This window comes from Oncorhynchus mykiss, chromosome 17, assembly GCF_057628025.1.
Source record: "Oncorhynchus mykiss isolate SJ-2025 chromosome 17, ASM5762802v1, whole genome shotgun sequence".
Classification (NCBI taxonomy): domain Eukaryota; kingdom Metazoa; phylum Chordata; class Actinopteri; order Salmoniformes; family Salmonidae; genus Oncorhynchus; species Oncorhynchus mykiss.
The window spans coordinates 41353220-41365375 of record NC_143038.1 but is presented as its reverse complement, the minus strand read 5'-3'; the positions used below and the strand labels follow the sequence as shown (position 1 = coordinate 41365375).

The window sequence follows — 12156 nt, the reverse complement described above, 5'->3', positions numbered from 1 at the left end:
GAACATTATGAAGAAGAAGGCCAACAACATTTCCTGTGCGTACCGGAAATGTGTTTCGTTCTGTTATTGTTAGCATGAATGTAGCTAGCTAGCTAATTTCGAATATAACAGAAACATATAGCAATTGTGTTGATTTATTCGAAGTTCAACGTACCTGAATAGACTCTAGTTGGCTGATAAACCAGCCTGAGACGAGGTAAGTAGAGGAATAAGCGAAGAGGCTGCTTCATTAGATAACCACGATGTGAAATGTTCCTAGCTTTGAAGACCATTAACGTTACTGCTGTATCGACATCAAACTAGCTAGCAATAGCATACATAGCACAACTTGCCTAAGTATCTATTCCCAGGAAGCCCCGATTCAAACTCACATTCACCAGCTCAAGTTTCATTTGAACCAGAATCTGGCCTTACAGGACGGAGACGTTGATATGGCGAATCTCCTTTCAGCCCCAAGAAGCATCCATTCACCAGCTTTTCAAGCTTAATAATGTCAAAATACATTCGTTACTCACCAAATATATAGTTTTAATGAGCAACTATCGTAATGTACTGCCTTCACGGCCGGTATGTACTTCCAAAAAATGTGTAAATAAAAAGTTACATGCAACCGAAGAAATGCCTATTCGGAACCTCTACCTGTTGTAGACTTCCGACCTATTCATGGAAGCAGGGTTTGTGGTAACCGGGATCTTTTTTGGATGTACATACGTCAGTAAATGTCGATATTTGCTAGTCGAATCTCCATATTTGTTGAGTACATGCTTCCCATTTACCGCCCATCTCTGACTAATACCTTCCTCTCGTCTCAGATTGCCACCTGAGATACGTTGTCTGAGTGACACCTGCCGAATGTAGAAACATTATTTTATTCAACGTTTATTCGAAATCTCTGGACTGTGAACAAGATCATGGAAAAAGGTATGCACATCTCTTGGTTGTTTATCTGCTTTTTGTTGCAAGTTGTTGCCATTTATGTTGTCGTCATAATCCATAGTGTCTAACATTGAGATTTGTCTCTGGGGATAGATATGCAGGCAGGTGCTGCAGCTGCATCTGTGGTTGGGGCACCGATGGGAGCAGCTGGGACACAGAGCCGTTCAGAGGACGAGGAGTCGACAGGGATGAAAGATATCAAAAGAACAGCAACACAGGCATTTGTTGGGGGTGGTGGTGTTGTGCCCAATCGCAGGAGCTCTTCAAGGTTTGAATGTTACCCATTTGTCTCTGCAGGCACTTTTTTAGCTTCAATCTTTCCATCAGTTTTAACCTGAAATATGAACATCTAACAACTTGTACAGCTCAGTGATTAAAAATAACTGCCTACACTTCTGACCATTGGACAGCATTCATTCTGCATCACCTACCCTCTGAATTTGAAGTAGGCCTGCCCGAAAGGAAGCTCAGGGGTTCTCTCTGTTGCAGCTTTGATTGCTATATGATATCTAACCTGTTCCTCTCCTCCTAGGTCAATTAAAAGGAAGAAATTTGATGATGAACTGGTGGAGAGCAGCCTGGCCAAGTCATCCAGCAGGGTCAAGGGCCCACCTGTCATCGAGCCAATCCGCTGCTCTGGGAGCGAACCCTCATCCAATGAGAAGAAGAAGGTATGAAGGTGGAATTGAATCCAAAGAGAGGGTGGTGTTTTTATGGGTAGCTCATATTGAAAGGTAGAGAGGGAGATACCGGTAGTTGTTGAATTACTCTTGATTAAATGGCTAGACTATTAGCAGGTTAGCATTTTTCAGAACTTACCATAAAAATTATATACCATATAAACAGGACAATACTCTGCTGGTTGCAGTTTCTCATGAGTCTTGTTCTGGAGGCAGCTCTGCAGAGTGGTCACTAGCTGGCACAGCCACAGTCGTAAAATATGATTTTAAACTTTAACCCTAACCGTACTGCTATCCCTAATGCCTAAACTTACATTTAGACCAAAAAGCTATGTTTTTTTATTTTCATGAGTTTTTACAATATAGCCAATTTTGACTTTGCAGCTGGACTGTCTAAGGAAAAATCGCTGAGTTCTGCCTTCAGGACAAGACTCATGACAAACTGCAACCTGCAGACTATTGTGCTGTTTATATGGTCAGTTCTTTATTTGTCTCTAGACTCTAACTACTAAGGGTGTCTGACCATTGATGAAATCCCTACTAAAGTAAATGCTGAAAAAGGCAAAGGAGATGCCTCATTGGTTCCCCATTTCTATGATCCCCTATGTCAGATGTCCAAGTCCAGCACGGCCCTCACGCCGCCCCTCACTATGGTGATCACCCCCCCGCCCATCGCCAAGAGGGTGAAGAAGAGCAAGCAGCCCCTCCAGATCACTAAAGACCTGGGCCGCTGGAAACCCACTGATGACCTGCTGCTCATCAACGCTGTGCTACAGGTAATAAGCCTAAAGACAGTAGAGAGAGGCTATTGATATATAACTGAAGCGTCAGTGCTATAAACCATTGGAATTTGGCAGCGTAATATACTATGTAAACATTGACCTTGATTAATGGAAAATATTAATTTTCAATATAATCTTTCTATGGATGTATGATGTGGTAATGCACAACTGCCTGTGTGTATTGTGTGTGTGCTCTGTTAGACGACAGATCTGACCTCTGTTCATCTGGGAGTGAAATTCAGCTGTCGTTTCACCCTGAGGGAGATCCAGGAGCGCTGGTACTCTCTGCTCTATGACCCCGTCATCTCCAAGTAAGAGCTCCACCACAACCCACACACCCCTGGCCATCTCCTACTATCCACTTCCTCCTATCCTTTTCCTTCCTCTCTTTGTCTTTCTCATTCCGTCCAGCACATTTGACCACCACTGTCAAATTTGTTGTTCCTCCTTATTAATGAACCTCAATACTGTTATTGTAATAGACAACCAAAATTGTTGATTTGACTGGTCAAGTAAAGGCAAATAAATTCTCTATAATGTGTGACAATGTTCTACCCCTGTCTCTGTTTTATAGGTTGGCATGGCAGGCGATGAGGCAGCTTCATCCGGAGGCCATTGCTGCAATCCAGAGCAAAGCTCTCTTCGGTCAGGCTGAGGAGGCTCTACTGGCCAAGATTGCATCAGTGAGTGAGGCTGAGGGGTTTCTATGGTGTTTGAAATATGAAGTCACATCAGGTGAAGATGGCTCAGTTCTTGCTCTCGAAATATGGAGTCAGTCACAAAGCAATGCCCAAATATAGAGTTATTGAGCTCTCTATTGCATCTCAACCTTTTTAATCATACACACAGTTCAGAGATGGTTGAATAAACATCAAAAACCAGAACCATATACAGTCCACACGATATGCATTTGGACAGTGAAGCAAACATTTAAGTTGGATTTATACTCCAGCATTTTGAATTTGATATAGCATTTTTCATATTAGGCAATTTAAAAAATATATATTATTAATTTAAAAATATATATATTATTATTTAAAAAAAAATATATATAAAAAAAATCTGGAAATTTTCATACATATGCCATATTTGAAGAATTCATAAGTATTTGTACAAATTCACTTCTAGTGTATTAAAGAAGTCAAAAGTTTAGTATTTGGTTCCATATTCCTTGCACACCATGACTACACCACAATGACTGTTTTACCCAAGAGGAACTGAATAATGTTGTGTCATTTTGTAGTCACTTTTAAGTAAGAATAGATATTTCTGAACGCGTTTATTACTCCAGTCATCATTCACCATTACGTTATTATTGGGCAAAACATAACCAAAACAAACTGCAAATGCATCCAACGAATCCCAAGCTTGACTTAGTCATTGCGTGCTAGGAGTATGGGACCAAATACTAAACATTTGACTAATTTAATACACAATAAGTGAATTTGTCCAAATACATATGACTTCAAATGGGGAAGGGATGCATAAAGTGCTTTCATTTCTAAACGGTAAAACAGATACACCCTCAAATAAAACGTGACATTCTGTACTGTCGTCTTGTATGAAATACATCATTTCATATCCACAATGCTGGAGTATACAGTGAGTTCCAAAAGTATTGGGCCAGTGACACATTTTCTGTTTTGGCTCTGTACTCCAGCACTTTGGATTTGAAATGATACAATGACTATGGGGTTAAAGTGCAGACTGTCAGCTTTAGTTTGAGGGTATTTTCATCCATATCGGGTGAGCTGGATTTACATAGTCCCCCTATTTTAAGGAACTAAAAGTATTGGGACAAGTTTACCTATGCGCATTTTTTTTCTCACCCTTATTTAACCAGGTAGGCTAGTTGAGAGTTCTCAAGTTCTCATTTACAACTGCGACCTGGCCAAGATAAAGCAAAGCAGTTTGACACATACAACAACACAGAGTTACACATGGAATAAATAAACATACAGTTAATAATACAGTAGAAAAAAAGTATACATGCTGTGTGTGCAAATGAGGTGAGATAAGGGAGGTAAAGGCAATAAAATAGGCCATAGTGGCGATGTAATTACAATATAGCAATTAAACACTGGAGTGATAGATGTGCAGAAGATGAATGTGCAAGTAGAGATACTGGGGTGCAAAGGAGCAAAATAAATAAGTACAGTATGGGGATGAGGTAGTTAAATTGGCTATTTACAGATGGGCTATGTACAGGTGCAATTATCTGTGAGCTGCTCTGACATCTGGTGCTTAAAGTTAGTGAGCTTCAGTGATTTTTGAAGTTCTAGTCATTGGCAAAAGAGAACTGGAAGGAAAGGTGGCCAAAGGTGGAATTAGCTTTGGGGATAACCAGTGAAATATACCTGCTGGAGTGCGTGCTACGGATGGGTGCATTAAAGTAGTCAAAAGTTTAGTATTTGGTCCCATATTCTTAGTACGTAAGTCCTGAATGAATCGTAAATAATAATGAGTTAGAAAGTTACAGCTGCACAAATATCATACCCCCAAGACATGCTAGCCTCTCACCAATACAATAACAGGGAGGTTGGCATTTTTGGGGGAAGTTTGGTATTTGTGCATACAGTGCCTTGCGAAAGTATTCGGCCCCCTTGAACTTTGCGACCTTTTGCCACATTTCAGGCTTCAAACATAAAGATATAAAACTGTATTTTTTTGTGAAGAATCAACAAGTGGGACACAATCATGAAGTGGAATGACATTTATTGGATATTTCAAACTTTTTTAACAAATACTGAAAAATTGGGCGTGCAAAAGTTTTATATCTTTATGTTTGAAGCCTGAAATGTGGCAAAAGGTCGCAAAGTTCAAGGGGGCCGAATACTTTCGCAAGGCACTGTATAACTTTTTTACTCATCATCCACGATTCATTCAGGACTATCCGTAGTCATTTTAGCATCCACATTAATGTAGAAGTGTTTAGAAACATGTTATATTCTTATTTACAACAAAAAAAAGTGACTCGAATGACAATTCATTATTTACAGTTAATTTCTATTGGGCACAAAATAATCTGAAACACAATCAAAACAAACAGGAAATATATCAAACGAGTTTGTAGAATCACAAGCTTGATATAATAATTGCTTGCTAGGAATATGGGACCGAATACTCAACTTTTGACTACTTTAATACACAAGTGAATTTGTCCCAATACTTTTAGTCCCCTAAAATGGGGGGGACTTATGTACAAAAAGTGCTGTGATTTCTAAACGGTTCACCCGATATGGATGAAAATACCCTCATTAAAGCTGACAGTCTGCACTTTAACCTCATAGTCAATATATCATTTCAAATCCAAAATGCTGGAGTACTGAGGCACTACAACAAAAAATGTAACTGTCCCAATACTATGGGAGCTCACTGTAGAACCTAATTTCAAATGTTAGCTTGATTATAAACATGTGTTCTGTATATATATATATATATATATATATATATGTAACATGTATATATGGTTCTGCCATAAAATGTGGAGTGATGTTGGAAAAAGCAATGACCTGCCCATTGGTGAAATACTTTTCTTGCTGCATATGTTTACATGGGATTGATGGCACTATATGCGTGTCAGTTTGAAGAAGTGAGTGTGAGTTTGTTTAAATATGTTTGTGTTTTCTGATGAACAGAGCAGTCAGCCCAAGCTGGAGGTGTTCCAGGAGCTGCTGAGTAAGCACCCCAGTGTGTTCTACCCCTCCCGCACACCCAAGAGCCTGCTGGTGCACTGGCAGCTGCTCAAACAGTACTACCTGCTGGAGGACCAGAGTGGTGAGAAACTCAAACGGGCTTATTGGTTTGTTACATATGCTTTGTACCAAATGCCACCCTATTCCCATAGCCTCTGGTCAAAAGTAGTGCACTAATACAGAATAGGGTACCATTTGTGATGCTGCTACACTGTTAGTCCATTACTTGATATCCATGGAGTGAATTATTTCTAAATGTTGAACTACCTCCTGATTCCTGCTTACAAGCAAAAACTAAAGCAGGAAGCACCAGTGACTCGGGCAATACAAAACTGGTCAGGTGAAGCAGATGCTAAGCTACAGGACTGTTTTGCTAGCACAGACTGGAAAATGTTCCGGGATTCTTCTGATGGCATTGAGGCGTCACCACATTTATTTATTTTTATTTTACCTTTTATTTAACTAGGCAAGTCAGTTAAGAACAAATTCTTATTTTCAATGACGGCCTAGGAACAGTGGGTTAACTGCCTGTTCAGGGGCAGAACGACAGATTTGTACCTTGTCAGCTCGGGGTTTGAACTCGCAACCTTCCGGTTACTAGTCCAACGCTCTAACCACTAGACTACCCTGCCACATCAGTCACTGGCTTCATCAATAAGTCCATCGATGACGTCGTCCCCCCAGTGACCGTACATACATACCCCAACCAGAAGCCATGGATTACAAGCAACATCCGCACTGAGCTAAAGGGTAGAGCTGCCGCTTTTAGGGAGCAGGACTCTAACCCGGAAGCCAGTAAGAACTCCCGATATGCCCTCCAACGAACCATCAAACATTCAAAGCGTCAATACATGACTAAGATTGACTTGTACTACACCGGCTCCGACGCTCGTCGGATGTGGCAGGGCTTTCAAACTATTACAGACTACAAAGGGAAGCACAGCCACGAGCTGCCCAGTGACACAAACCTATCAGACGAGCTAAATTACTTCTATGTTCGCTTTGAGACAAGTAACACTGAAACATGCATGAGCCACCAGCTGTTCCAGGCGATTGTGTGATCACGCTTTCCTTAGCCAATATGTGTAAGACCTTTAAACAGGTCAACATTCACAAGGCCTCAGGGCCAGATGGATTACCAGGACGTGTACTCCGAGCATGCGCTGACCAACTGGCAATTGTCTTCACTGACATTTTCAACCTGTCCCTGACTGAGTCTGTAAAACCAACCTGTTTCAAGCAGAACGCCATAGTCCCTGTGCCCAATAACATTAAGGTAACCTGCCTAAATGACTACTGACCCGTCGCACTCGCGTCTGTAGCCATGAAGTGCTTTGAAAGGCTGGTCATGGCTCACATCAACACCATTATCCCAGAACCCCTAGACCCACTCCAATTTGCATACCGCCCCAACAGGTCCACATATGATGCAATCTCTATTGCACTCCACACTGCTCTTTCCCACCTAGACAAAAGGAACACCTATTTGAGAATGCTATTCATTGACTACAGCTCAGGATCCAACACCATAATGCCCTCAAAGCTCATCACTAAGCTAAGGACCCTGGGACTTAACACCTCCCTCTGTGACTGGATCCTGGACTTCCTGAGAAGCTGTCCACCAGTGATAAGGGTAGGGAACAACACATCCGCCACGCTGATCCTCAACATGGGGGCCCCTCATGGGTGCGTGCTCAGTCCTCTCTTGTACTCCCTGTTCACTCATGACTGCATGGCAAGGCATGACTCCAACACCATCAAGGTTGCAGACGACACAGCAGTGGTAGGCCTGATCACCGATAACGATGAGACAGCCTATAGGGAGGAGGTCAGAGACCTGGTCGTGTGGTGCAAGGACAACAACCTCTCCCGCAACGTGATCAAGACAAATGAGATGATTGTGGACTACAGGAAAATGAGGACCGAGCACGCCCCCATTCTAATCGACGGGCTGTAGTGGAACAGGTTGAGAGCTTCAAGTTCCTTGGTGTCTACATCACCAACAAACTGTCATGGTCCAAACACACTAAGACAGTCGTGAAGAGGGCTCGACAAAACCTATTCCCCCTCGGGAGACTGAAAAGATTTGGCATGGCCCCTCAGATCCTCAAAAGGTTCTACAGCAGCACAACGAGAGCATTCTTACTGGTTGCATCACTGCCTGGTATGGCAATTGCTCGGCCACCAACCGCAAGGCACTACAGAGGGTAGTGTGAATGGCCCAGTACATCACTGGGGCCAAGCTTCCTGCCATCCAGGAACTCCATATCAGGCGGTGTCAGAGGAAGGCCTTAGAAAGACTCCAGCCACCCGAGTCATAGACTGTTCTCTCTGCTACGGCACGCGGTACCGGAGCACCCAGTCTCGGTCCAAAAGGTTTCTTAACAGCTTCTACCCCCAAGACATAAGACCTTTGAACAGCTAATCAAGGGCTACCCAGACCCCTCTTTTACACTGCTGTTACTCTCTGTTAATATTCTATGCATAGTCACTTTAACTCGTGTACATGTACATATTACCTCAATTACCTCAACTAACCGGTGACCCCGCACATTGACTCTGTACCAGAACCCCATGTATATAGCTTTGCTTGTTCTTTTACTGCTGCTGTTTTAATGAATTGTTTTTCTATTTTTTACTTAACCAACAATGCTTAAAAAATAAATAAAGTTAAGGGCTTTTAAGTAAGCATTTCAAAGTAAGGTCTACCTGTTGAATTCGGCACGTGACTGATTTGATTTGTTCCACTGTTGCAAACTAAAACTAAGTGAGTTGACGGTGCCCATCAGTCCCCCTGTATATGATGCCTTATTGTATGGTTTGATTCTCTTTTGCAGTCCAACCTTTCCCTAAAGGTGACCAAGTCCTCAACTTCTCTGATGCTGAGCAGCTGGTGGATGATGCTAAGCTAAAGTAAGAGAAGCGATCAACATTCTGACCACAATTCATTTCCAGTTTCCCTGAGTTAAAATTTAGAGCTCCTCCTCTCCTCGTCGTTCTAATCAGTTTCTCTGTCTTGTTACCCAGGGAGAGCAGAGATGAGGTGCTGGAGCATGGTGAGTTACTCAAACAGGCTCCTTTTTATCTGTCAGTAATGTGCAGGGTTCTATCTAAGAAGGTGCTTCATTGATCAAATTCAAAGCACCTGAATGCATGTTCCTTAATGCATGTTGGTTGGCTTAGAAGTCTGTCATCTTCCTCTTCCTCATTCTCTTTCCTCTTTCCTCATTCTGTAACCACTTTCAGAGCTGATGATATCTGACCGCCATCAGAAGAAGGAGATAAGGCAGCTGGAGCAGGAGCTACCACGCTGGCAGGTCCTGGTGGACAGCATCACAGGTGAGAGTGTGTGAGAATATGTGCCTGCCCGTGTGTGTGTAAGAAGCCAGTCTTGCAGGGGGTTTATTTTGTGTTCTCAGGTATGAACTCTCCAGACTTTGACAACCAGACGCTGGCAGCTCTGAGAGGCCGAATGGTTCGCTACCTTATGCGGTCACGAGAGGTGAGCAGCTCATTTCAGATTGAATTAACTGAATTTACAGTACATTACCAAATTATATTAGGACCATAGTAAGATGACTGTGGAGCAGGTTCATTATATGGAAATGTATGCTTATGAAAATGTTTTATATATTTTATGATGCTAATCTGACTTCCTCTAGATCACCCTGGGCAGAGCCACCAAGGACAAGCAAATAGATGTGGATCTGTCTCTGGAAGGACCTGCCTGGAAGATCTCCAGGAAACAAGGTGACTCCCTTATCAGCACCATGACATGGACATCATTTAACATTGGCTGTGACTGAAATGGCACCCTATGGTAGTGCACTAAATAGGGAATAGGATGCCATTTTGGATGCTGCCCATATCTGTTATCTCTGGGTCTGATGCTGAAGAACCTGTATTATCTGGGCTCTAGAGCGCAGTGCTTGCCCTGTCCTCACTTATCCATAGTGAAATTAGACACTGTTGAAATGACTGTTTTCTGATAAACATCTATCGTATAGTAATATTATGGCCCCACATCAGGACTTGATCTAGTTTTTAATTGTGTGTTTGTAACCGTTTGTAACTGTTTGTCTAATGTACAGGGATAATTAAACTGAAGAACAACGGGGACTTCTTCATAGCCAACGAGGGCCGCAGGCCCATCTACATAGACGGCAGACCAGTCCTGTCGGGCAACAAGTGGAAACTCAACAACAACTCTGTAGTGGAGGTTTGTGGAAACTTCTGGAAGACTTAAATGGCAGGATGTATTATACGGTAGCTGGTGCAAGAAGCGTGAGATGAAGAAATGTTTATAAAAAACAATTAGGCCCCTTTAAAACAACAAACTACATAGTTGAGATTGAATTCTGTCTGCCTGTCATGCTTTTTACTTCACAATACCTGATCTATAACAACCACCGCTACTAATACATGAATGTCACAACAAGTCATTTGTCTCTCCAGATTGCAGGTCTTCGTTTTGTGTTTCTGATTAACCAGGAGCTGATCTCACTCATCAAGGCAGAAGCAGCTAAGATGAATCAGCAGTGAGAGAGAGAGAGAGAGAGGCCAAGATAGCTGCTTTTAGCAACACTAGTGCATTGGCACACAAGCATTGCTGGGAGTTGGGTTGCAAAAACTGAACAGTCCGCAGGCCAGAAGTTAATAAAATTACATTTCAACTTACTCTGCCGGTGGTCTTGATGGTTGGTCCTTATAGCGAGGGGAATTTGAGACAAAATATCAAAGTATGTGGAAAGTCTGTTAAATAATACCTTTTATATATTTTTTTCTCAAGTTCCCCAACCATCCAGACCACCGGCAGAGTTAGTTGAAATTGAATTTTATTTAACTTCTTGCTCTGTTGCGGAAAGACTGAGACATGTTTGATAGTGTCTTTGTTGCTGTATTGTTTGTCCTTCATGTTCTAATACTTCAGTTACCCCTTCCTTGTGTTATTTTGTAATAATAAAAATACAAAAACGTCTTGCTCCCCCTCCTCCCCCCGCCGCCTGTTCTGTTTTTTAGCAACCCAATTCCCAGCAATGCTAGTGTGTCAGTGCACCAGCGTTGCTAAAAGCAGTTAAGGGTAAGACCCATGCCTGTGTCCACTGCCCAGCCAGCTCCTTCATACAGAGCAACGTATGGTGGCCAATGGACACGACCAGGAGCCTAATGGACACCCCCAGGAGCCTAGTAGACAAGGACCACATGAAGGACCACAGATTTGAAGGAAAGTAACCAGGAACCCCTTTATAGTCATGGTTATACAGTGGAGTAAGAGCACGACACACACATACTCTGAGAATGATTGTGGTCTTTGGCTACATCACATATCTTTCCGCTGCTGAACATTTTAGGGTGAATCTCATCTCAAAGAACCTAAATGATACTTTCCTTGTAACTACAGGACCGTAACACCAGTTTAGTCTTGTTTTAAAGTTTAAATTGGGATTCATATCAGGAGGTTCCACAGTGCCTTTTAAGACAATGGATTTGTTTTAAAACTGTGTTTCCTTTTAGTTCATACAGGTTTAGGTTGAATTGGTACATGCAAAGATACATTTAGGACCAGGATAGGGAATCAATCGTAAAAAGTGATATTGTGTATGTATGTATTAGTGCTACTTAAGCCAAAGCCATGTAAAAGTCAATGTGACAGTTTGTTTGATTTTTGTATGAACGCTTGGATTAAAATGTGTCATTAGTTGAGCCATTTCCTGAGTGTCATAATAATTGCTTGTAGCTGTAGTTTATTTTTCTACCACAAGGTGGAGCTGTTGGATAAGTAATGGTTTTTCTTTTTTTTTTGCAACTCTTCATTCTTAATACTGTAGCACCCATTTACAGAGTATCTTTGATATGATTCATAACTGAAAGTTGTCTGCAGTCAATGAAAAAAAATAACTATTCTACTCCATAATTTGGCCTATAATAAGTGTTGACTTGTGGCATCAACAAAATTTAAGAGTCCCACTAGCTGGAGTAGTGCTTGTCGGATTACATACAGTACATCACAGCAGCGATATTTTCTTGCAACATTGTAAGAAAGTTGGTTATTAATTGCCAGTA

The 12156-nt window shown here is 41.9% G+C and overlaps 1 protein-coding gene across 2 annotated transcripts; it reads left to right on the top strand.

Moving 5' to 3' along the window:
* LOC110494200 (microspherule protein 1) lies at positions 1 to 11796 on the top strand. 2 transcript variants are annotated; one of them, XM_021569036.3, is made up of 15 exons: positions 1 to 196; positions 813 to 921; positions 1030 to 1204; positions 1469 to 1607; positions 2228 to 2392; positions 2600 to 2709; positions 2973 to 3081; positions 6037 to 6175; positions 8931 to 9006; positions 9121 to 9149; positions 9340 to 9432; positions 9513 to 9595; positions 9756 to 9843; positions 10185 to 10312; positions 10549 to 11796. In XM_021569036.3, the coding sequence occupies exons 2-15, from the start codon at positions 912 to 914 to the stop codon at positions 10633 to 10635; spliced, it is 1431 nt and encodes a 476-aa protein (XP_021424711.1). In that variant the 5' UTR covers positions 1 to 196; positions 813 to 911; the 3' UTR covers positions 10636 to 11796. The 2 variants fall into 2 exon arrangements, with proteins under 2 accessions (XP_021424711.1, XP_090061723.1); XM_090205597.1 differs by having other exon boundaries at positions 33 to 921.
* Positions 11797 to 12156: the final 360 nt, after the last annotated feature.

Coding starts and splice junctions, on each gene's coding strand:
- LOC110494200 (XM_021569036.3), top strand. Junction 1,205..1,468: donor AATCGCAGGAGCTCTTCAAG/GTTTGAATGTTA, acceptor CTCTCCTCCTAG/GTCAATTAAAAGGAAGAAAT. Junction 2,393..2,599: donor TCATCAACGCTGTGCTACAG/GTAATAAGCCTA, acceptor GTGCTCTGTTAG/ACGACAGATCTGACCTCTGT.